This window comes from Micromys minutus, assembly GCF_963924665.1.
Source record: "Micromys minutus genome assembly, chromosome: 9".
Classification (NCBI taxonomy): Eukaryota; Metazoa; Chordata; class Mammalia; order Rodentia; family Muridae; genus Micromys; species Micromys minutus.
The window spans coordinates 51,119,280-51,144,826 of record NC_137978.1 but is presented as its reverse complement, the minus strand read 5'-3'; the positions used below and the strand labels follow the sequence as shown (position 1 = coordinate 51,144,826).

General features: G+C 55.5%; 1 protein-coding gene across 2 annotated transcripts; it reads right to left on the bottom strand.

Moving 5' to 3' along the window:
* Positions 1-1,727: 1,727 nt before the first annotated feature.
* On the bottom strand, positions 1,728-25,223 carry RAP1GAP (RAP1 GTPase activating protein). Of its 2 annotated transcripts, none has more exons than XM_080921186.1 (24): positions 25,144-25,223; positions 19,477-19,512; positions 18,792-18,839; positions 18,440-18,478; positions 17,919-18,104; positions 14,992-15,095; positions 14,679-14,757; positions 14,253-14,306; positions 13,378-13,461; positions 13,094-13,194; positions 12,841-12,970; positions 11,741-11,896; positions 11,440-11,511; positions 10,838-10,924; positions 10,417-10,554; positions 8,709-8,840; positions 6,794-6,871; positions 5,832-5,941; positions 5,064-5,177; positions 3,978-4,101; positions 3,383-3,485; positions 3,019-3,122; positions 2,819-2,859; positions 1,728-2,511 (listed from the first exon to the last, which is right to left on the bottom strand). In XM_080921186.1, the coding sequence occupies exons 2-23, from the start codon at positions 19,492-19,494 to the stop codon at positions 2,851-2,853; spliced, it is 2,070 nt and encodes a 689-aa protein (XP_080777312.1). In that variant the 5' UTR covers positions 19,495-19,512; positions 25,144-25,223; the 3' UTR covers positions 1,728-2,511; positions 2,819-2,850. The 2 variants fall into 2 exon arrangements, with proteins under 2 accessions (XP_080777312.1, XP_080777311.1); XM_080921185.1 differs by lacking the exon at positions 25,144-25,223 and adding an exon at positions 21,773-21,881.
* Between the last annotated feature and the right edge of the window lie 324 nt (positions 25,224-25,547).

Genomic DNA, 25,547 nt, shown 5'->3' with positions numbered 1-25,547 from the left:
ATCTGCCTGCCTCTGCCTTCCAGGTGCTGAGACTGAACGTGTGTGCCACCACTACCCAGTTCCCTCTATAGTTGTGTGGAGCCAGCCCATGGGACAATGTCCTCTGGACACAGGTCTGACTGTACCATCTGAAGGCAGTAAGGTTCATAGCTGTCTTTGTTCAGAGGCTATGACCCACTGTTTCTGCTCCTGCCCCTAACCTCCCCCCAAGTATTCTCTGAGCTTCCACAGCTCCAGTTGCACCAAGACCACCATGAGGCCTCATTCCCTGAGCCTCCTACCAGGGACCACAGAAGAGGGAGTGGAGGGACAGGGGGCCAAGATCACTAGGAGAGGGAACTCAGAGCCAGTGCCCAGGAAGTGTTATGCTGGAGTTCATGGCTTCGGGCCTGAGCAGAATGCACTGCAGAGCTGAGCTAGTGGAATATGGGGTGACCTAGGAGTGGGGACAACTGAGCCAGGGAAGCTTGGAGCCAAACCTTGCTGGTCAGGGCTGGAGTTTGGGTATGAGTCATGGACCTTGGGTGGCCTGAGGCAACCATGGGTCATAGAAAGGCCCTGTCAAGAAAGTCATGATACATCTCGAGAGCCTCAAAGCACCCTCAGCATCTTCCTGGGAAGGTGAGAGTGAGCTCGGGGTACCTAGGTTCTAGGGAAGCTAAGACGGCTTCTCCCTCGGAGCTCAACTGGATATCTACCCCCAGGGATACAGTCCCACCTATAACTGGCCTGTGGCTCTTTCCCTAAAAGAGCCCATCCTTCCTGACTCTACCAGCCAGCCGGGCCCACCAGTTCTCCAGTAACAGCCAACAGGTTCTAAGTGTGTCTCCCCACTGCTGTCTGCATGAAGTCTTGGCCCTGGGCTTGGCATTCCAAACCATGTGGTCTCTGGCCTAACTTCAGCCTATCTCCTTGTCCCCTCTATGACCGTCCTCACTTTGGACCCCTCCCAATTTGAGGTGCTCTCCACTCTCTACACACACACAGGCCTCTCTCCCCTAGAGCCTCCCTCTACCTCCTCCACCCTTTCTGCCTACCCTTTTACCCTTAAGCCTGTGACGGCTACATCAGTTCCTGAGGCAGGGAATTTGACCTCGTCTCTGTGGTGATCCTTTGGTGCCCCCTGGTGGCCATATAAGGGAAACCTAGGATTTGCGGGACATGTTGAGCGCCAATTTTCAGTTGTGTGCTGACCAGACTATGTCTGTTGACTGAATGAACCAGCTCACTGGATGTTCACAGCCCCTGAGCCGGTCACAAGTTCTTCCTGCTCCTCTGAGAGCAGAGAGATGGAATTCCTTACCACCAAGCTAAGGAGAGAGATGGTGCCACGGCAGACATCAAAACCACACATCCTCCATGGGGAAGAGCATGTGATAGGTACAGGTTGGGACAGTGGGACCATGAAGAGGAGGCCTCAGATGGTGTTCACAGACCCTGTGACCTGCTGGTCTTGGCGACCCCAAGACTTAGGAGCATCACAGGGAACAGGTTTATTCTCTCTACCTTGGGCCCTCTGGACATCCATCTGGAGTGTGTCTAGTCAGGGTTTACACAAAGCTGTTCTCAACTCTGGGTACAATAGCCATAAATAGAATTTATTTTGTACAACCCTTACTGACATACACGTGGCCACAGGGCTTCCAAAGTGGGTGATGGGGCTGGAAGTCTCGCCTTGGGCGTGGCTCCTAAGAGTGAACAGATACACACAAGGACATGGCTCACAGCAGTTATGCCTGGCAACCCCCTCCACAGCAATGGTGGGCAGGGGATGGCAAGGTCTGGACTCCAGACCAGCTGAGACCCCCCCTCAGCCCAGTACGCCCAGGAGCGTGGGGTGGCAGGGTTAAGCTGGGTGCTGGATGAGGATGATACTTGGCCATCATGTGGAGACAGTGAAAGGACGTTGGCAGCTCTGTGTTAAAGCTGGGGGACTCAGTTGGGTGATGGGTACAGCAGCCCTGACCCCTTAGCCCACCCGGGGCCTTGGGAAAGCACTCAGCATGATAGGCGGTCCCTAGGACAATGACCCCCTTCTGAGGCAGGTGCATGGAATCAGTCTTCAGTGATCTCCGAGATACTCGTGTCCACTCGCAGCAGAGGGTGCCTTGCCCGGGCCCCACAGCAGAAGCCGCACAGGCCTCTGCCCGGTGCTCATCTGCACACCCTGCACCTGCGGCTTCTATGATGGGGTGTGGGCTCACGGTGCTCCTTCTCCTCCTCCTCCCCTGTTCCCCGTGGCTCCAGAGGGGAACCCGGTGTGACAGAGGCTCCAGAGAGGGCAACTCAGGGCCACAGTCCCTGCTCACACCCAGAGCTCCAGCCTGGGTTTGGGGGGTGATGCCAGCAGCATCCCTTTGAGAGCTCTGGATGGCTCCGCCCTGCGGAGACAGCCCAGATGGGTGGGCCCAGGGCTTGGAGGGAGGGGCGCCAGGGGCTGGGGTGGCTGTGGGGCAGAGGGCCAGCTGCCTGGATGTGGTACAGCATCTTCTTGTGCTTCTGAGGCCTCGTCTGCAGGGACCAGGAGACAAGAAACTCAGAGGAAGAGGGCAACAGCTTCTCCTATCCCTTGGGCTTCCCCAGCTCTCCCCATGTTCCATGGTCGCCCAGTTCCGTTCGGCTCCCTCAGGTTCCCCAGCGACTCAGAGGCAGGGGTGAGACAGCACTGTACACCCACTGCACAAACAGGCAACCCCGAGGCCAAAAGGTGTCAAGACTAGCCCAGGCCTGCAGCCATGGAAGCTGGAGAGTCCCGCCCAGCCTGGGCTGAGGCTTTCATCCCCTCTCCCAGCCCATAGGATCCCGGCAACAAGCTGACCTGTTCAGTCCCGCCTGCTGATGAGGTGACAGCTAGCAGCCCTGTAGGGACAGATGCAGCCAGAGGTGGGGGCAGGAGACACAGGAAACCAGAAGTCATTGGATGAGCCCAGTGCTTCTGGCCTAGTGGGGCATCCCAACCATGGGTCCCTGTCCCTAGCCAGTTCTTCCTCTCCTGGGGTGGGGGGGTTCCCCTCGTACCATCTGTGGTGTGTGCTGCTCAGATGTTTCCAGTTGGATCTTGATCTCGGGACACGCAGGGTCCCCCGACTTGCCGGCGTCTGGGTGGGGTGACCGTGTGAGGCCTAGGGAGGGGGACAGGAGGGAGCCACCTCACTGGCAAAGAGGAGGCACCAAGGAGACGCAGGCATGGATGTGGCTGGCACTGGGGTTCCCCCACCCTGCCAGGTCCCCCCCTTAGGGACCTTCACCCTTAACTCACCTCCCAGACACCCTCTATTGTCCTCTGAGGCCAGTCTACCCACCCTGGACCACCGCCCCAGGTAAGAGGCTGTCACATCCCATGCTCGGCCCCGCCCCTCCCCCAGCACAGCTGGCCTGGTACCTGGGGAGCTGCCCCCGCTCGTGGTGCTCACGCTGTCGTCCAGCCATGTGCTGTAGAGGAAGGAGTCCCGCTTATGGGGCGTTCCTGAGGACGACACGCTCTCCTGGGGAGGGGGGGGAGGTCAGCCCCACCCACAGCCCCACCCCACCCCCACCCTTTGTTCAGGCAACACACATCTGCAGATGTTCTCCCGGTCTGGGTCTCGGGGATAGAACAGACCCGGTGCCTGAGCTCTGGGAGCTTGAAGTCTCAGAGGCCAACAGGCTGTGAAGGCCCCTGGACCTCCATTCTAGAAGGCCAGCAGGCAGGGCCTGTGTCTGTCAGGGGACACAGGCCAGGCTAGTCGAAGGTGCCACCAGTTAGGGACTGCAGAGGAGCTCAGAGTGTCTGAAGAGGTGAGAGACTAGTACAAGAAGCACCTGGGCCCTCAGGGTGTCTCTGTGGACAGCGCTGGGGAGCCATGGAGGGCTAAGATCTGTCTGCATCTCCTGCAGGTAGGGGCACCCTTGCCGCCAACACCTCAGCCAAAGCACCTCCAGAGGCCTAAGGGAACCCTGTCCCACCTCCATGGGGCCCTAACCCCTCGGTATCTCACCAGGCCTGTATCATCCCCGTCTACGCCTTCCGTCTCCTCCACCACACTGGTGAAGCTGCTGGCACTGGATGAGGATCTGGAAAAGCCTTGCAGCACTTCCGTTCTCTGGGCAGCCGACTCCACTCTGCCACATAGTGCCACGAGCCATCAGCTGTGGGCACTGTGCCATGGTCCCTTTTCCCCCTGCCTTCCCCAAGGAAGCTTGGCCTGGAGCCAAGCTGGCACTCTAGGAGCACCATTACGGCTTGACCAGCCTCTTAGCTTCCATGGATTCCCAGTGAAGCCCTTCCCATTCCATGGATCTGGATAGGTGTCTCCACCCTTAAACACCCTCTCGGGACTCCCCATCTGCCCCCAGGGAAAGCTGGATGCTCTGTCTTGGTGCTCCGTTACCGTGTAACTCAATGGTTTACTGAGCACTCTTTGGTCCCCTGAGACAGTGCTATTGTGGGACCCATCTCACAGGCCTGGAAGCAGGAGGAGGGTGGTATTCAGCCTGGAGGAGCCCTCACGCTTGGGGTCTTTGTGTCTCCTGCCCAAAGTCTGGCCTAGTCCAACAATTCCGAAACCCAAATTTGTCCCTGTCACACTTTTCCGTCTCTGTTCAGCAGTCTGACTCTCCAGCTCACAACGGTCCCTCACCCCCAACCCCTGGCCGTACCAGCCCAACAAAGCAGTAGCCTCCTTAGGCCTCCCTGCCTCTGGTCCTGCCCGTTGCCAGCCTCTCTTAACAGTGTGTTTAAAACATTGCTCTCACGTAGCCTCCAGAGCTATGAGCAGGTCTCTGCCCACCTCTCTGACTTCGCTCCTACCACTGCCCAATGGGTACAGTTCTTCACACTGCTCTAGCTGCCTGTGGTCTTTCCATCCATCCATCAGCATGCCGGGGCGGGGCTTGCACCCACTAAGGATGCCTCATCCTTCCTTGTGTCCCTGTTCCCTCTCCCTGTACTCTGTGCAGATACGGTTTGTTGGGTGTATTAACCGGGCCAGCAGCTCCTCGGCTGGGTGTGCACAGCAAGCACAAGTTGCTCAGTGGGACATCAGGAAACACCTCCCCCAAGCCCAGTGCGTCCCAAGCACTACCTGTTCTTGGTCGTGGGCATCTCTGGGGAGCTCTGAGTAGATGAGTTCTCTGACTTGGGCTCCTGAGAGACGTGTCCGCTGTCTGGGGTCTTCTGGCCAGCTGGAGGGCTCTCCCTGTGGGGTACACGGGGGCAGCAGAGGGAGGCCCACGATGTGAGGGGTGGTCATGGGCATGACGTAGCTTTAGAGGCCAACCCTGGCACAGTCCCCATGGGCTTTTTAGCTAGCTGGCTGGTCTTTTCTCTACCTGTAATGGCCTCGTAAAGGATGGCCAGCCAGGACTTGGTTACAGCAGGCCCTGAAGTCAGGGTATAGGTTCTGAGTTTAGGGGGTATGAGATCTACTGGCCGCTGCCTTGTCCTCGTGAAGAGGAACCTGCACAACAGCCCCAGGCTGCTGGCTGTTCCTACCTCACTTTTCACATTGTGGTGAGTCTCAGAGAACAGGCTACGGAGCTGCAAGAGGGTAAGGTCCTCTTGTCTGCTTTCTGGGCTCAGCAGTACCCGCAGGCACTCACAGATGCTGCCAGACCCTCTCCTGCTCACCCCTGCTGGGGATGTGAACTTGATCTGAAAGGTGCTGGCCCAGGGAACCGGTGGAACTGCTCAGTGTCAGATAGAAGTGGTTCCCCCTAAGTGACAGCTGTCACTGGAGGGGTATGAGGCAGAGGGCAAGCACAGGTCAGGGTAGGCGGGGCACTGGCGGCCCCGCAGGTCAGGGTGGGAGGTGCACCAGGCTCCCTGGTGGGTCTGGCTCCCACTCACCCACCTCTTCTCCTGCACCTCTTGGATGTTCTCGATGCCAATGGCGCTGCTGCGGCGTGAGCCAAATGGACCAGACTTCTTCCTTGTGGGACTCTTTCCAGGGACAATTAAGGACTGTGGGGAAAGACTCTGTCTCAGCGCCTATCTGCCTAGGAACACCAGTGGTCCCACCTCCCACCCGGGGCCCTGCCACCGCGCCCAGAAGCCAACAGGTTATGAGCAAGAAAGGAGAGAAACTGTGCTCTCCGGAGGGCTGCCTGATAGATAGGCAGGCCCACGGAGGGCCAAGGCTGCTCCGGAGAACACTCATCAGGGCTGCGTTTGACATTAGTCCGAGAGAGGGAGAGGGCAGCCACTGGGGTGAGAAGGAAGGGCAAATCCTCAGATGGCCCCACCTCTTGCCCCTGGGCCTCATGGGAGCTGTAGTCTAAAAGTAGTGAGAAAGCAGTGGCCAAACCCAGCCCCCACCAGGGCACCTCCACCCTCAGACATCAGACTATTTGGGAGGTTCTGTGCTCCCAGTAGAGACATCCCCCTTTACACACACTATGGTGGGAGGCATTGGGGGGTAGGAAGTGGGCCCTGAGGAGGCATGAAGGGAGGGACAGGATCTGCAGGCAGCTCATGGTAAGGAGGGGACACCGGGAAAGGGAGAGATGATGCTTCATGCAGAACCGGCAATATTGGGAGACGTGCAGCTGGGCAGAGAGTCTTTTGAGTACCAGATCTCAGCAAGGACCCTGTCAGGATTTCAGGGGCCAGGCCAGGGCCAGAGTCTCCTAGTGAGGGTCTGGGGACTCTGGCCCTGGTCCCAGTATCACCAGAGCCGTGGCACTCTGCCCTGCACGCCCTTAGGCCTGTCCTGGGAAGGGGGCAACGTCCCCAATATGGCCTCCGTCCTGAGAGCGAGAGGAGAACAGCGCGTGCAGGCAGCTCCGGAGCCGCGGCCCCTGGATGGATGACAACCTCTTCCACAGCTCCTATGCCTAAGGCGCTGCCCCGGCGTCCGAATCTACTCGCGCTTTTCCCGGGAATAAGCAATGACTGGTGAGGGACAGAGAGGTACAGAGAGAGTGGTGGGGTGAGGTGGGGAGGATGTGAAGAAGAGGGAAAGGGAGAAACAGAGGAGGCAGTGGTAGGTGGGTACCACAAGATATGGGGAAGAGAGAAACCGAGGGATATGGAGGGACGGTGGGACACAGATGGGGCAAGGGAGGTGAGGCAGGTGAGAGAAAGGGGGTCCAAGGAAGGAAACCGAGGGCAGGAGGAATAAGAGGGGGTGTAAGTGGACACAGTAAGGAAGGAATGGAAGATGGTCATGAGAAAAGGAGGAGGAAACAGGAAGGATAGGAAAAGGAAGCCACATGAAGAGAGGGAGAATCGTGCGAAAACAAAAACAGAAATGGGTCTGGTTACTGCCACAGCAGGTGCTGCGGGCCTAACCCTAACCCGGGGCCCCTCCACAGCCACCCACAGGCAGGAAGGGAGGGGCTGAGAACCTGGGCTGGGGAGAAGTTGGGCCAGGTCCTGGATGACAATGGACTTGGTGACCACTGGACAGCAGAGGCCTCACCTTGCTCCCCTGGCCAGACCAGACCACACGAGAGATGGTAGGGAGACGGAGACTCCCACCACATGCACAGTCTCACAGCACAGAGCACGGGGCCCGGCATGCAGCAGACAGTAAGCAAAGAATGGGTGACTGGGTAGGTGGACAGACAGATGGACAGATGAATGGATGGATGTGTAAGTGGGAGGACTATGGTTGGACAGATGGACAGGTGGGTGGATGAATGGGTAGGTGGATGGATAGTTGGATGGGCTGATGAATGGATAGATGTATAGGTGGGTGGCTGGGTAGATGGACACATGGGTGGGTTAGTGGATGGTTGTATAAGTGTGTGAATGCGTGAGAAGGCAAGTGGGGTGGGGGAGGGGCAGAGCAATCCATGCAGTGTCTGAGGTGACCACTAGATGGCGCAAAGTAGCTAAGTCATGATGTAGGCTTCTGGAATTCCTTGAGTGGGGTGGGGGTGGGGGCAGAATCACATAGAGCGTGGCAGACAGTTAGTAATCAGAGATGAGGTTCACTTAGGCAAGCCCACACAGAAGCCCAGTTCCAGACACACAAAAGGCAATCACAGGCATTGAGGCCCAGACTGCTGCAGACACAGAGTACCACACAAGAAATGAATGTCCACACAGCAACATATGTCCTGAGAGACAGCATTTGTCCCCTGATAATCAGTTTAGCAAATATCACTTGCTCACATAGCAGCCCAATTCCTGACACACAGTAGGTACTCACACAGCAGCCTAGGGTTGGGGCATACAGAAAGTGCTTACAGAGTTGATGTCCACACAGCAGCCCATTTTCCAACACACAGTAGGTGCTCACACAGCAGCTCAGGGGCACATAGTAGGAGCTCACAAGAACTCAGAGCTGGGCTCATAGTAGGTGCTCACAAATTACATGTTCACACAGCAGCCCAGGTCCTGACACACAGTGGATGCCCACAGCCTCACATACAGAGGTGCTTCCAGAGACTTAAGGCTTGACAGTAGATGCTCACAAAGCAGCCCAGTTTCCAGTACACAACAGACAGCAGGTATTCAGTAAGGACTGGGACAGAGGCTGTAGAAAGTCACACCCAAATAAACAAAGGGCCAGGAGGAGAAGGCCAGGGGCTTGAATAGTATACCCCAGTGCCCTGAATGGGGCACTTGGCCACGGAGAACGGTATCTACACCAAGTCCAGTGCACAGGGTGAGCACATGAACAGCAGGGCAGTGGGGAGAGGTTAGGCCAGGCCTCAGGAGGAAGGGAGCACCAAGGGCCCTGGGGAGGAGGGCAGGTCAGGGAAAGCCTGGGGGTACTCACTATGCCAGCTGCCTTGGCCAGGTCAGGGTTGTTGGGGGTGAAGCTCCCGCTGTGGCTGGTAGACACGGTGTTGGGTTTCTTGTTGCTCAGTCCCATGGCGTCCATGGACTGGCTCCGGCTCCGGATGACCCTCTGTGGGAGGAGAGGCTTCCTGTGGTTCCTTACCCTTGGGAAACCTCCGGGATACATGCATCTGGCCCCTTGCCACCAATGCCATTCTGGGTGACCCTAGGAAGCCCCATCCTTTGAAGCATCAGCTTCTCCGTGTGTCACACAAGAGGCAGGCAAGCAGAGAGCCTCAGAGTAGCGGGGCTTTGGATGTGTCACCAGCATGCTGAGCATCTCATGTGGATGTCATGAGGGGGACGGGTAACACTGAGCATGTGTGTTGTTGGTCATGCTCACCAGGGGCCCTCCAGGACCCTCTCAGGATCCCTTTCCCTCCCAGGGGTCCTCCAGGGCCCTTTCAGGGTCCTCCCTTCTTTCTGTCTATTTCCAGACCTTGCTAGACCAAGTGCTTTCTCTATAGCCAGCATATAAACTCTGCGTCTAAGCCTCTCTATAAGGTGGGGCGGTCTAATGGCTACTTTAACCATAAAAGAAAACCCTAGGCAGAGGTGAGCCCGGGGCCCACAGGGCCAGATCATATGCCTTTCCCTGCAGGTTCTATTGCCTTAGGAGCACACTTTGACCTAATCTAGGGTTCCTACTTGGCACCAGCCAGATGAGAAATTCCTGGACCCTGCTCAAAGCAAAAACTAGACTTGTGATCAGTCTTTGGGTCCCCTCTGACTCTGGTTGGTGTCCTTTGTGGGCTACTAGATTAATCTTCCTATACAAGCCTACAGTCCTCACTGCAGCGGAGCCTGGGTAAGGCCACCTCCCTGCTGTGAACCAAGAAAAACCACTGTGCACCACCCTGCAGCTGGGTGAGTCTAGGCCCTGTCCAAAGGAGGCAGAAAACCCTCCTCTGCCTACCTCTAGCCTGTTGTTGCTCTGATAGATGGGCAGGATTTTAGACCCACAGGATGCCCACCTAACTGCTTTGTAAATAATTCAAAGGCATGTGCGTGTGGTGAGCTGTTATGAACCCCCATTTCCCTATTCAACAGATAACTGAGGTTTGGAGAATGCTTGCACCAATAAGAGGCAGAACTAAGATGTAAACCCATGGAATCTGTGCTCTTAGCTAAACCATCAAGTACCATGGAGGTCACACAGTGAGGTCTCTCTGCAACATCACACAAACAAGACAGGCCCCCTCCCCTTAAACCTGGCAGCCACAGCCCATGGTACCATTGGCTCTTTACTGCTCTAGAGAACTTCAGCTTTTGGGGGTGCTCCCAGACAGACTCAGAGCTTCTCCAGCCATTAACCCCATCCCGGTCCCCACCAGAGCCCCACCTTATACTCTTCCTTCTGGCTCAGAATACTCAAGGCACAGAGCACATCTCCAAATGCACCCAAAAGCTTAGGTCCATCAAACTATGTCCTCAACCCAGCTACACTTCTAAGCAGAGACACAAACCCTCAGCCAGACCCCACCTCCAGCCACATGCCTCACATATAGACACGAGCGCCGCCTATGAGCCCTGCCTCAGACCTCATTTTTGGGCCCATCCACAACTGAGCTGTCTTGCCTCTTGCTAGCACACCCGACTCCTGCTCCATCAGCCCTGCCCTCTAGGGTAGAGCTCCGGGCCCTCACCTTGAAGGACTCGAAGAAGCCACCCCCACCGCTGCCGTTCTCCATCTTGTCATCATCGCCGCCCAAGCCCATCATGGATTGGCTGTGGATATGAAGCTCCTCGTAGAGCGTCTCCAGAAGGGCAGCACGCGTCCGCTCCTGTGGGTCAGCCATGAGAGAACCCAGAGATCCACACCCCCACCTGGCAATTCCAATCCTGGCTTCGCCTTCCCTGTGCCAAGTACGGGGAGTTCTTCGGGTATCTGTGCTGGTTTCCCCAATTCTCTAGCTCCTCCTATTACATGGATTCACCTCCCACCCCAAGCGGACACTACCCCCTCTGCAGCCTCTCACTTGCCCTCCCCAATCAGCACCCCAAAGCCAAGGTTTGAGCATGCCTTTCCCCTCCAGGGAGATGTCTGTCCCTACAGGCCACACTTACCTCCAGTTTGGCAAACTTCTCTGCTTTGTAGCAAGCATACTCAGCGTTGATTAACTTCGTCAGCAGAAATTCCTGGAACTCAGGCCCCTGGGATCCCCCCAGCGTGGAGGAAGTGAGAAGAGGGTCAGGTGACCATTAGAGGGAGGGGCTGATAGGAGCTCCCAGAGTCAGCTCTCTAGCCAGGCACCTGTGAGGGACCCTGAACCCCTGATGGACACCCCCTAACCACAGAGGGACCATCAGTACAGCAAAGGGAGGGGTCAAACCAAGGTATGCCATGTGTCTACTGAGTGGTTGGCAGAGACACGTGCGCCCTCCCCAACAAACATAGAGGAAAGGCTGTCAGAGAGAAGAAATGAATGGCTACCGTCAGCTAAGAAAAATGTAAAACAGCCTTTAGTTTACGCTGAACCTTGAAGAATAAGTCACGGCATTTGTTAAGACTAAGAGGTGTCAGATGAAGGGTAAAAAGGAACCTAGATTCCCACCCAGTACACAGTGAGGCTTCAACTCCTCCTGGGGCAAAACCATGGCCCCCTCAGGCCCCTCCCATTCTAGCCATGCCCTCCTGATGGGGTGTGGGGGGGCAGGGCTGGTCTTACCTTCCTGAACACGGCAGGATCTGGGAGGGGAGGCCCGAAAAAGGGCACGTCGTCTCTCGCAGTGACTGAGACCTGAAAGGAAAGGAAGCTGAGTCTGTGGGGTCAGAGACCCCTAAATCAGTTCCTATCCTGTGGCATGGGGGAGGCTCCAGAGCTGCTCAGTTTGGGAACCTCTTCAACCAGAATCTCAGCTCCATCAGCTGCTGCCGAGTTTGCAGACCAGAACAGGAGGTGTGCGGGCCCCTCTAAGGGGTTCCCACTCCTCACAGCCATGAGCCCCAGGAGGCCCCAATTTACCCACCTTGTAGAGGGGGCCATCGGGGCCACCCCCCTCTGCCTGCACCACCACATAGGCGTGCAGGAAGTTGGATGCAATCATGTCTGGCACGAAGGGCGTGTTTTCGTCCTGGAAGACCACAGCGACGATGTCGTTCCCAATATGTCGCTTCCGCTGCAACTGAGCACAGGGACACCACAGGCCTTCGTAGTCTGGCCATGTGGGCTGTGGGGCAGGGGCACCCGGAGGGTGTAGGGCTGGGGGGGATGGAGCAAGCAGAGAGCACATCCAGGGATGTGTGTTCTCTGCCCACCCCTAAAATGGCAAAACTTGTCTTAAAATGATTCTTGTCTCCTTGGTAACCTCTTGACAGATGAAAGAATGGAAGCTAAGCAGATCCAAGGTCTCCTGATGCTCTCAGGGACTTAAGCCCTGGTCTTAAATCCAGGTCCTACCTCTCAGCCCTTCCCTATCCCAACCCTACCTCAACACCCCCAAACATGGTCCATCACTGAACAATGGCATTAGCATTGCTGAGACAGAAAATCAAAGAAAAGACCCAGTAAAAGTAATTTATCTCCTTCATCTGTTAGCACCTTTTAGCACACTGAGCTGGGGGAGTAAAGTCAAGCAGACGGCCCAACGGGAAAGCTCCAGACAAGGGGAACCGACTTGTGAGTGTAGTAGGTCTAAGAGCACGCCTGAACTCCCATCCTTTCTGCGTGAGACTCTGTGGCTCATTCTCTTAGCAGCTTGACAGCCTGTCACTTCACCTTAAAAGCGCTTCCTAACTCCTGGTTCTTTCTGCTCAGTCTCAGGACCCCCACATGACCCCAGCATGTCTCTTGCTCCTCACCTAAAAGACAAGCTCACCCAGGCAGGGGTCCTGCTGCGATAATTTACTGTAGTCACATCCCCCAATAGATGCCATTATCACCATCACCTCACAGAGGTAGAAGCCAAGGCTTTCTCTCTCCCCGTCCCACCTACATCCAGCCCTGGGTGTAGATCAATTCCATATCTACAGCACAGGGCCACACTGAGTCTGGTGTGACTGATGCTAAACAGACAAATAGGTGAGGTCATGGGTGACTGCAGGCAACAGTGGATGGTGCCCAGGCTACCTGCTGGGCGTCCCCTTCTGTGTACGGCAGCTTGGTGGACACGTGAAACATGATCTCCTTGTTGCGGAAGTTGCAGTATACAGACTCCGTCCCCGTCTGCCCGTGAGTCACGTCCAGGCCTCCTCGAAACCTGTCCCCAGGTCCCCAAGGCCATGGCTCAGTCTCCAGCTCCAGTCAGGCCTTCATGGGGCCGGGATGGGGCTCCCTCTCTGCTCGGGGACATGGTCAGAACAGCCCTTTATCTGGGGCTTACCCCTTGAAATCCTGCAATTTGACTTTCTGGCCCAGAAACTCAAGGAATTCCACAAAGGCAGGACTCTCTTCGTTAGTGCTGAATAGTTCTTCCTCAGATGTCTGGAGACCACACAGAGGCAATGTCACAAAGTTGAGGCTCCTGAGTGGCCCTCCCTCAGCCCTACTTCCTCCCAGAGTGGCCACGAACAGTCCCCCAAGTTCCTGGGAAACTGAGTGCCTTGGCAGGTGACAGTTGAGGGTGGGCTGTAGGGCCAGGCGAGGGGAGGGAAAGGGTAAACACACCTGCCCAAGCTTCTGATAAATGACGCCAAACTTGAAGTTATTGCTGATAACATGTTCGTCAAAGGTGACAATGAGCCTGGAGGCCTGCGGACAGCGAGGGTGGTGTGTGCGGGGAGCATCACAGTGGTGGCCGCCCCACGCCAGGCACCACACACTACCACCCTCAGAAGGAGAGACCCCACCCTTACCCCTTGCTTTCAAAGGCTTCAGCTGTTTGCCTTAGGTCAGCAGCCTGCCAGGGTTAGGCCTTGGCCCTGATCCTGTTGGATTTCCAAGTTCTGCCTCGAGCCCTATCTTGGCCAAGGCCACTTCAATCCACTCAACAATGCCCAGCTTACTCCCTGACACTTGGGCAAACCTCCTCATGCTCCTAGACACCCAAAGTCTGACCAGCTGGCCGTGGGGGCCTTGAATGGGCGTCCCTCCTCACTTTGAGCTTTTGTCCCACCAAAACCAAGACATGGGGCTTGATTTATGTCGTCCCTTCCTTCACCTTTTGGGAACTCAGTCTGATCAAAAACCCAGGCAGGAAGCCCCAGCATCTTTCAAAGCCATGACTTCCAAGATTTATTATTTCAGGATCTGCCACCAGAGCAAGCAGCATGGGCTGTAAGTTCGAGGAGGCATGTATGGAGCTATAGGTGTTCTGTCCCCTGTATCCCCTGGAAGGCAAGGACCATGGAAAGGAAATCCACAGCACAGACCATCCTAGGTAGCTCCCCGATAGCACGGATGCTATCATACACTGTGGGTGATGTAGGGCTGTCAGGGGTGAACCAGAGGACCTGGGGGACATGCCTAAACATCCAGAGTACCAACAGGTGCTCACTCATCCGGCTGCCACCCATCCTTGGTAAACAAGGCAGGTCAGGTACCTTAGGGTAGAGCACGGGATAGAATCGATCCACATTGACATCTTCACACACCAACTGCGAGAAAGCACAGGGAGGGGTGGGAGTTGGGCTCAGAGAGAAAGGGAGAGACTTCCTGGGTCTTGGTAAGCAAGTCTAGGGAAGACAATGGCAGAAAGGCAAGGGGACGGCTGTGCTGGCTCAAAGCAGCAGGGGCTAATAAGAGACTAAGAGCCCTCCCTGCTGCTGCTCAGAGTGGAGTTTGGAAAACTGGGGCCCCCTGGGATCTGTGGTGCTGTAAAAAAGAGCTAGTATATGCAGGTACCCAGGACAACGCAGAGCAGTGTGCACACAGGGTAGAACCAGGTAAGAGGCTGCCCACAGAGGCAGATGACATATACAGGCACAGGGATCCGGGAAGCGCCAGATCCAGGATGCTCAAGGCCTCACCTTTGCCATCTGGACCACGTTGGGGAACTCGGTGAGGCAGGAGATGGGGATGACATCATGGTAGGTCCGACACTTGGTCCTGGGAACAGAAAGCAACACAGGTGAGAGACTGAACAGTGGGAAGGTCTCAGGGAGACCAAAGATGACAGAGGCACCAAGCTTGGCTAAGGCACTACCTTGCTGTGTGACCTCAGGCAAATTCTTGCTCCTCTCTGGGCCCCCATCAGGAAGGCAGGTCCAGTGAGCCAAGCACTCAAACTCTAGACCTCGGTCTTCCCTACTGCTGTGGGCTTTCCCCCTTTACTGCCCATACCTAAGCAATAGCCGCAGGTGCTCCTGGTCCCCGATGACATCGTACTTGAGCGAGAAAACCAGGTGGCCAAGGGCAGTGTCCAGTGAATAGTAATTGAAGTGCTCCTGCGGTGGGAGGGGCAGGGGAAGTGAGGGAGATAGATAAGTGGCTTCTGGAAACCAGGAGCCAACTCGGTCCCAAACAGCAGGTGCCATGGGTGACAACAGACTCTGCATTAGCTCCGCCCCTCACCAGCTGCTTTTCCAGGCCTCACATCCCTGGTCTATTAGACCAGAAGGAGGCCACCTAGAGGGCAGGCGAGCCAGGTAAAGTGCGTGGCATGGTGTTCAAGAATGTCTGTTGGTACTTTATGTCTGGCTGTATAAGTATGACCTAGTTCCTGAGTTCTCAGCAAGCACTCAATAAGAAAGGTCAGGTGAGGTTGTGGATACGTGGCCTTCCAGCCTAGGGAAGCTGAAGCAGGCCATCCTGAGTTCGAGGCCAGCCTGAGCATCACAGGGAGACTCTGTCAGAGAGAATAACTGGATGGGGCCGGGTGCCCCTGCAGGTGAGCACGTACCAGACTTCTGTTTCCGACACCCACGTCAGGTGGCTCACGACTGCCTGTGTAACTCCAGAGGACCCATCCCACTCTTCTGACCTCCACAGAATAAAGGGAGTAGGAAGGGAGGGAGGGGTGGAGGCCAACTAGCCAAAAAGAACCGGAAATTAAAAGGGAAAGAGACAGAGCCGCTGATTGCCCAGCTGAGGCTCAGTGGCTCCTGAAGCCGGGGCCCTGTGAGAAACAGGAAGTGAAGCATCTTAACTGACCAGGCAGGTTTCTGCCCTCCTGCCTCACCTAAAGCAGAGGGCACAAAGCTGGTAAGACAGTCCCACGGGGCACAAGGGATACCTTTGACAAGAATGGCACCCCTCTACGGTACCCAGGCCCAGCACCTTTTTAAAAGGGGAAAATCCCTAAGCCCAGAAGTGAGAAGCCCCAACCCCAGCCCCAACCTGGCCCTGGGCTCCCCCTACTGGCCCAGGCCTGGGAGTGGAGCTGTTCGACCACACCCGCCCTGAGAGTCATCCTGGAAGTGAGTCTTGTTTAAACAGGAACACTGCATTTGGAGGCAGGGTGTAGAAAGAGGTGGGGCCGGGAGGGGTGGTGCCCCTCAAATTTGCAGTTCAGGGGCCAATGAATGGATCTATACCAGGGCTCCTCTAACCCCTGGCCCAGGCATAGGGTAAGAAAAGCCCCAAATGCCTAAAACTATCCATAGGTGAGCGGCAGGTACTTGGCTAGGAATCCAGGGGCCGGGAGTTCCCGACAAAGGCAGGGGAAGGTGAGCTCAGCCTCTCTAGAAGTCGGTGCCTAAGGTCACCATCAGTGACTCTTCCTGCCTGCTCTGAGCACTGCTTTCTCAGCTACCCCACCTCCATCCCGCTGTCCTGACCCCGCCACACCTCCTCCAAGCACCTCCACCTGTACCTTAGTGTCTGCTGTGCTGAAGATCTCTACCTCCGCCTAGCATTGTGACCCCATTAGCAAGCTTAAGAGCGCCAACTATGTACCAGGCTCACGGCCCTTGATTCCTAAACACAGCGGAAAGCACTGGGCACTTGGGATGACGGTCTCCCTTCCTCCACCGCAGGCTCAGTCAGGAGGTAGAATCCCTTGTCTGTCCCCAGGCAAGGGATGGAGCTTGGGCCCCCTGGGTTAGTCAGTGGCACAGTGAATTGCCCCACCCACCCCAACCCAGACAGTGATAGTATTTCCTAGAGGTAGGCTAGTGCCCTGGGTCTACACTGAGACCCCAGAGCTTCCCAATTCTGCCAGAGTACCCCTTCTCCCATTATGTGCATGTGTGTGCACACACATATCCTTCATGCTTCGAGCCCCATCTTCTGGGACATCTTAGTGGGAGGCTCCATAACTGATCCTCAGCAGAGTTCCAGCTTCCTCTTCCCTTAGAAAGGGACAGCCTTGCTCTCCTGGCCAAGCAGACAGGTGTGGCGGCAGCTACCACCAACCGTGTGTTTATTACGTGCGTGCCTTGCATGCACTGGTCTTACCCCATTTTTTTTTACAGATAAGGAAGCAGTTCAAGAGGGTTAAATGAAACACCCAAGATAACAGCAAAGATCAACAGACGGAGGCACCACTGGCACTCAGGCCCCGAGGCCTCAGAGCCCACGAGATAAGTCTCTCTTCTCGGCACACTGACACCACAACGTGTAAAACCTAGGGATCCAACACAGGGTTCCCCTCAACTGTCACCCAGTCATTTCTTTCATTTGGTTTCTGTGAAACAAAGTCTCATTCAGTGGTCCAGGTAGGAGCCTTAAACTCCTGGTGATCCTCCTGCCTCAGACTGCCAAGGGCCGTGATTACGGACATGCATCACCATATCCGGCTCACACCTGGTAACTTTGGAGAGTAATCACCTTGCCCAGCCACCATTCAGCAGAGTGTCACCAAGGGTGTCAGTTACTGGGTCTGCCCTCAGGCCATGGTGACCCCAGTCCAGGTCAAGCCATGACACCCCTGTGTCTTCCCAGCCTACCCTGGCTGCTGAGGGCCAGGTCTGATCGGTTTTGTTTGCTGCTCCATTAGCTGGTGCCCAGGGCAAGACCAGGCATACAGCTGGTGCTCACTATTTGCTGACATGCAACACTTAGTTTCAGATGTCATTCAGAATCGCCTACTAGCACCTTCTCATTGAGGCTCCCTGTCATAACTGTCACTTTTACAGATGGGGAAACAGGCTACGCAATGGGGTGACCTGGCTGAGGTGCAAACCATGGTGGGGTTGCCTCTCCTGCCAGCCAGGCCCACGCCTTTTGCAGTGTTTGTTGGAGAGAATGAATGAAGCCACTTGGCACTCCATGCTCACCTACCCACCCCTTCCACCAGGGTTCGCCTCCCACCCCAGCCAGCCCCTCACCTTGCCGAGAAAGTGCTTCCGGTAGATTCGGGCTGTGGGGTTGCACTCCAGCTTGACCTTAGTGGTGGGAGACTGCAGCGGCTCTGTCTCAGGGATGCTGCTGATTTCATGGTTGGTGCCTTCTATCCAGTAGCCCCCAAACTGGGGCAGTAGGATGAGGGGGAAGGGCCCTTCTCGCCCCAAAACCTAGAAGGGGGACTCAGAGCTACTCCACACAGCACCCATTAAGGGACCCAGGGCAACCTCCCAACTCAGCCCTGGGACTATTAGGCATTACTGACAACCCAGGGCTATGAGGTCCTAGACTCTCACCCACCCCTCTAGAGAACCCACTTGGCCCCTTACCTCTCAGCGCTAAGCAGAAGAATGAGAGAGGGGCAGAAGAGGGTGTTGGCCCAGGGGTCTCAGATTCAAAGAACCTTGGAACCCTCAGAACCAGAAAGTGGGTCTTCAATGGGACAGCCTTTCATGGGGGCTTCCTAGGGTCATGAAAAGGGTGGGTGTGGGGCTCAGGCTGGTACCTCATGGACACTTGGGTAGGGAATGTAGTCCTCCTCCGTCTGCAAAATGTAAAGAAACCAAAGGCCAGCTGAGGTGGGGCTTCATCCTTCATGATCACGCTCGAGTACACACACACACACACACACAGCTCCAGGCTGCTCTGAGACTCCCTGGGTCTGATAACTTCAGAAGCAACAGCTGGCTTTGAGGCTCTGGCCAGGGTCAGAGCAAAGGCTCTACACACTGCTAAATTCCCAGGGCCAATTCCCCTGCGCACCCAGGGCCCAGTATTGACACACAGTGGGATACTCTTCCCAGACCCTACGCTGACCAGTAGAGTGTCTGTCCCAGAGTCTGGCCTGCTTCGCCTACCTTGAGGGGTGGTGGGAAGGAGCATCGTTGTTCATCCATCCTGCTTCCCTGCAAGAGAAGGTACGCTGCTTGTTATCCTTCTGCCATGCCTGTCACCAGAAGCCCTCCCTGGGCTGAGGGGAAAGCCCTCATGTATGTAGGAGTGTGCAGAACAAGGCGCTGGCTGGATCAGGGCCTCTGGCATCCTCTCTGTAATGCTGAGGGAGGTGTAGCAGCAGGGAGGGGCTGGGGGCTCTGTGCAGGAATGCATGTGCTGTTGGGAGTGAGGGCAGGGTGGTGTGTGTGTGTGTGTGTGTGTGTGTGTGTGTGTGTGTGAAGGGAGGGAGGGGGCTAGTGCATCAAGGAATACATTGATCAATTCACCCATGCCACAAACAGGCCCCGGCTGGGAGGTGGAGTAGGGGTAAAGCAAGGGTCAGAACTGCACCCCAGGCTGCCTGGTCCATCAATACCTGCCCATCTATCCCCTCCTCCATTCTGCCTGGGGTTCCTGCAGAGAAGCTGACCAGGACTCTGAGCTGGGTGGGTGTGTACGCGTAGGGGTGGCCTGCTGGGGACCCAGGGAGCCCAGAAGAGTCCACAGTCAGAGAGGAGGCAGGTGCCTAACACTAGTCCTTCGAAGCTCTGCAGAGGGGACCTTCACCTTCAGCCCAGGTGGTTCTGGGGCTCCCTGGCCCATGCTTACCTGCATCTTTTCAATCATCTCAAATAGATCTGTGTTCTGCAACAGAGATGGGAGAGCAAGGTCAGTCCCGAGGGAAACATGGCTGATACCGCCAAGCCTGGGACAGGCTCTCACCACCCCGGCTTGCCTGGTCCTCTCATGAGGTACTAAGAGGGTGCAACTGAGACTTTGTGGGAGAAGCTTTGTACAACTGACCCTCCAGAGTTTGCCCAGTTGCCTAGTGATGTGAGCCCAGAGCCCAGGACCAGAATCTCTGGCAGGCGCCCCAACTAAGGGGCTTTCTGGAAGGAGGAGGCTGATGTTGGTCTAGGGGAAGAGATATGTTCCTCTTTGCCAGAGCAATGATATCAGTTCTGGGGTTGGCATATGAACCCCTGAGAGCCCCCAGGACCCAGCCACGGAGCCAAGCCCCTCCAGTCATGTAGGGAGGGTCTGTTGTTCCACCGGCACCCACGAAGATGCCAGCTCACTGATGCCCTGGTCAGATAGCCCTCAGCCCTCCCTACAAGAATTTGGGGCTGAAGGCTCTTTGGGGAAAGATGCTAGATTGCCATTGTCCCTTCACCTGTGCATGGTGTCCCCCGTGCACAAGCCAGCCTGTCCAAGGCCAATCAGGACACACACAGGGTTAACGCAGTGTCTGGCAGCTGCTTGGCAGCACAGACCTCTCCAGCGCCAACTCCCTTCTGAGTCTTCCTGGAAGGCAGCATCCCTACCGGATGGAGGCTGCCGATTGGGGGCCGGGCCTGGGAAGCCCCCAGAGTCTCCAGGACAGCCTTTCCTCCAGCCCTTCCAAGGTTCAACTCTGGTGGCTCCTGCTGCCCAGGAGGGGTCATCTGACCTCACACACATGTGCTAAGGTTGTGAATCCAGGAATATTATCTCCATCTGTGAGACACACACATACACACAGACCTCCACACCTTGATTTGAACATGGCACCAAGAACACCTTTTGTGTATCAAGAAACACACAAACACACACACACACACACACACACACACACAGAGAGAGAGCACACAGAGAGAGAGAGAAATCCATATGGAGTCTGTGAATAGTAATTCTTAGAGACATAGCTTAATATACACATCCACATGTCGGTGTCCTGACTTATACACTACACACACTCAAGTCCATTTACCTGATATTCACACATGTGCACACACCAGTGTAGGCCTGAACTGCACACAGTAGTAACTGCACCAACAAACACATTCTCCTGGCTGAGACCGAGAGACACGGTGGCACGTGAGAGATCAGCAATGTGCTCAGGAAAAAACAGATGCAGAATCCCAGGCATCACTGTCAGGACCAAAGCATGTGGTGGTGTAACAGACCCAAGCCAGCATCCCACATTGTAGACAAGAGTTCTGAGCAAAGAGTTCTGTACAAAAAAAATCTATGTAGAGTGTGAAGGTCATACAACCTAAGCCCTTGTTCGCATACTCTGAAGTCTACCTACAAAACAAGACCCCCCCAACCTGTAAAGTCCAATTCAGTAGAACCCAGAAGCCCCTGAGCCAAAGGCACCTGTGGCCACACCCAAAACCTCTGAGTTTGGAAGAACAGATAACAATAATTGTTTGGCAGATAGCATAGACTTACACCTATAGTCCAGGACGATAAACACACCTGTCAACGTGACAATGTCACAGCAGTGCCACCATCCTTTCAGGGTCAGTTCGTCTCTGACCTACCCATCCTAAAGAGACCCAACAGTGGGCTGAGGAAGAGAGGAGACCCACATAAGGTGACCAAACAGTCAGCCACAATGAAACACCACACACTGCTGCACCAGAATCACAACCACATAAACACTGACACATGGCACTGTCACCCAGAGTGTACACACACAGCAACAAGTAACACCCACAGTTACAGCCCCACAGGCAACAGCAGACGCCCTGACACATGGCAAAGGAAGGCTGGGAGTGGTGTGGCCAAAAGCCGGGCATCCCACCTGGGGAAGAGCCACCACAAAGTTACCCTGTGATATCGCTGCTCCATCTGTGTAGGGGAAGACAACAGGCAGTCCCAATAACAGTTACACACACGCACACACACCTAGTGTCACTGCAGCCCACGGCCACAGTGTCCCCACGTCTGACCCAGGGGCAGCTGTGGAAAACTACCCATAGGACTGGGATGCTCCGTGTAGTTCGGGTGTCAGTCCAAACACACACACACCCACCGTGACGGGGTTCAGGCGCACGCAGTCTGCCAGACTCTGGGTAGTAAGGCTGAGTGGTGGCCCTGGGTCCCCAGTCGGCCAGGCCGCCCCTGCCAGGGTCCTCACCTGCCAGCCGGCCCCCGCCGGCAACGAGCCCCTCCGCGGACGGCCTTGGGGCACTGGGGGCCGCGGCTGCGCCATCCTGAGCCCCAGCCCCAGCGGCTCTGTAAGCCGGCCCGGCCCGGGGCCCCGTAGCCGGAGCTCTGCGCTCCAGTCCCGCCGCGGCTCTGCCTTCTCTGGGCTCACCCTGCGGCCGGGCCCGAGGGGGCGGGGCGCCAGGTGCGGGAGGCGCGGAGGAGGGGCGGGGTATGTAAGCCACGCCTACTCGTGGGGCGGCCCGGCAAGCGGCCCAGGACACTGCGCCTGCGCACAGGAAGCCTTAGGCACTTCTGTTAGCAGCTGTGGCTTCCCAGACTGGAGACCCTGCCCCTGGGCTTCAAGGACAAGGTTCTCGAGACAGCTGTGCCCAGGGAATGAAAGAGTCCCGGAGAAGGTGCTTTACTTGAACACTAACTTAGCAGAACCCTTTGCATGTCTCACCATATGGCCATAACCAGGGAGGTACAAATGTCTTCATTAGACAGATAGGAAAACCATATTTCAAGAGATGCAATAGTTTATCTGCTAGGAAATCCAGGGATCCCTAAAAGAGCCTGGAGCTGCAGAGTCTCTGGTACCTCTGTTGGCCCAGTTGGCCATATGTAAAGTACAAGGCCTCTGAAGCTGTCCCTTACCTGCCCCCCTTGACACTGCTGTCCTTGTGTCTTGGGCTGGTGCAGCCACTATGCAGCAGGGACAGGCCCCAAGACAGATGCTGGAGAAGTATGGATGCTCCAGGGGCAGGGCTGTCTCCCAGCTGGGGGGCTAGACCTACTGCAACTCCTCAGAAGTGCTGTCTACTACCCTCTGTCCCCAGGGCTGGAGAGCTCCTGACAGGGAAGCAGGCAGCACTTTCCCCTCTCTCCCAGACCTGGCTCAGGGTCAGCTTTGGACTGAGAGAACCAGCGGGAACACCAGAGATGTGCATTCCAGACACCAAGTAGCTTTGGCTTTAATAATTAACAACAGCAAATATTGATTTATGCAACCACTTCCAGGCCTGCATACTTCCGGGCACCCATCACAGTGCAGCTAGAGGAACATCCTTCCCACAGTGGCCCTGGGGGAGGCCAAAGCTGGCTCATATCACAGCGATATATAGGCCAGGTAGAGTGGATGCTGGGCATGGCAGTCTAGGTTCTGTGGATGTGTACGTCTCCAAGGTTAGCTGTGGCTCTACGTGACATGCTGCATGTCTGTAGCATAGAAGAGGGGGTGGGTAGGAAGGGTTAGATAGGGATGCTCAGGGGAGTTTACTCTCTCCTTCATGTATTCATGAGCAACTCTGAATACACTATAGACATTTGTAGTTGTGTCTGTCTAAATGTAGCCTGACCCCCAGGGTAGGTATAGATAGGCCAAGTATGTACATGTATGCAGATTTTAGAGTCCCCGAGTCTTTCAGGGGGTAGCTCAGTGTCTATTTAAATGTGGCTCCCCCAAAAGACGAAAATATCACCCCTTCCCAGCCCTGGGAGCACAATGGGACTGATTATTCCCAAAGCTCTTCCTAAGGCATTGCCCAGTGATGAGCCGGCAAGGTCAATAGAGAAGACATTCCCAGCCAGGCGATGGTAACACATGCCTTTAATCCCAGCACTCAGGAGACAGAGGCAGGCAGATCTCTGTGTGTTCGAGGCCAGCCTGGTCTGCAGAGTGAATTCCAGGACAGTCAGGGATAGACAGAGAAACACTGTTTTGAAAAACTGAAGAAGGAAGAGGAGAAGGAGGAAGAAGCAAAAGAGAAAGAGGAGAAGGAAGAAGAGGAGAAAGGAGGAGGAAGAGAAGAAGAAGAGGCAGCAGCAGCAGCTGTTATAGGTGGGTTTTGCCCTTAGGGAGGTTACATGCCCCTCAAACTGGTTCCAGTGTCGTAAATATGTACCAGCACTGAGGACAACTGGAGAGTGTCCCAGGCAGGTTCCCCAAGCCCACCAATAGCCTGCTGGAAATCCAGGTGAGTCACTCTGGGAGTTGGTTTCTGAGAACTGCTGTCACAGTTCATAGAACGGGTCCTTCTTTGGAGGAGGGGTGAACTGTGTGGATGTGGTGGTCTGAAACTCACCGTGTGGGCGGTTGTAGCACAATTGGAAAGTGGGAGTCAACTGGGTGGAGGCCAAGAGGATGAAGGATAGATGCTCACTGGTAACAGAAGGGCCCACCTTGGTCTGTCCGAGGCCCAAGGCTCGAAGGGTATGCTATATTAGCCTTCCTTCCAGATGAAATGGTCCCATGGCCAGGGGAAAGCCTCACTCTCAAACCCAGCTGTTCAAGCAAATGGCTGCCATCAAGTTGCTGTTTTCTGAGGGCTTCTGTGGCCTTGTCCAGAGCTGCTGCCCTCCAGGGAAGGCAGGAGAGGGTCCCAGGAGGCCCTTATGCTACTGATAGCTTAGGATCCCCATGGAGACCGAAGTCCTACACATGGGAAACATTCCTTGGACCTTCATCCTCCTGGCCTAGGAAAGATGTCAATCCTTATTCCAGGCCAGAGCTCTGGAGGAGGTGCCCAGCAGACCTTTCCTGTCTGTGTAACCCTAGGGAAGAGCCCTTCACCTCTCTGAACATTTGGATCCTGCCTGAGGCTGATGAAAGGGACAGGTGACAAAGTAGCTGTGTGTCGGTTTTAGTCACTGCAGAACATCTTGCAGAACATAACAAGAGATCATTCCCCTCTACTGGAAAGTCCACAAGCCACATACTGGCCAGAAAGCATCAGCCGGTCCTAGTACCACAGCATCCAGCCTGTAGCCCTTTGGGCAAATAGCAGGCATCTCTGGGCTTGAATTTGAATGACCGTGGCCACAGCACCCAGTGATTAACTGAGGGGCAGAGCAACCCTACAGGCAAGACACTATGTACTATGCAGTGCCGACCAAATGAACCCCCTGAAACACCAGCTCCCCCACCCCCTGTGGCATCTGGGGATAGAATGTGTGTCCTTTATGTTTGGTACTGAGCAGGTACCTGGCAAACCAGCAGCAGAAGGGTTTTCACCACAAGACTTGGAGCCAGAACTAGCCTGGGCTACTGGAGAGATAGATACCTTTCATTGAATCCTGGTGCATGTGGTCTGCTACACAAGGGCTATTATCACATCTGGACTGTAGTGGAGACGGCTGTGGCTATGACAATACTGGAGAGGAGGACATAGTACACTTATGCAGACTCTGAGACCACACTGGCCACCCAACAGTCAGGAGCCATGTCCTTTTGGGGACTAAGCCCCAAGGCACTGACCTGAACATTTTATATCTTCCCAAGGGTTATGTTTAGGCATCTCCTGGCCCTGGCATGGTGGTGGTGGTGGGGGAGACTGAGGTCATAGGTTGGGGGTCACTTACCTTAGGGTAGAGTGAAGCAGGGTGGGAGGGAACTGAGTCCACTAGCAACAGGTTTAGTGCCTGAGGGAAGCTCTGCTTCTGCCCATCACTCCTCCTGGAAGAGAAAGAGTCTGAGGTCAGACAGAACCCCAGGTTAGGAGATTCTGGTTCTTGGAACAGAAGAGTCCTTGGAGAGTTGAGAGAGCAATGCAGGTGGGAAGGGTTATGAACTCTGTAAGAGGAAGGACAGGAGGGGTTTCCTGAACAGGGCTGACAAGCAGGTTTCTCTTCCCAGAGGTCAGAGTTATGGACTCCCAAGTTCTTTACCTCAGCTCATTCTGAAGATGGGAGACTGAGGCAAAGACAGCAAGAGTTACTATAGAAGTGGGAGCTATTAGGGTCCCCATCTCTCTGGGCCCCTCCCT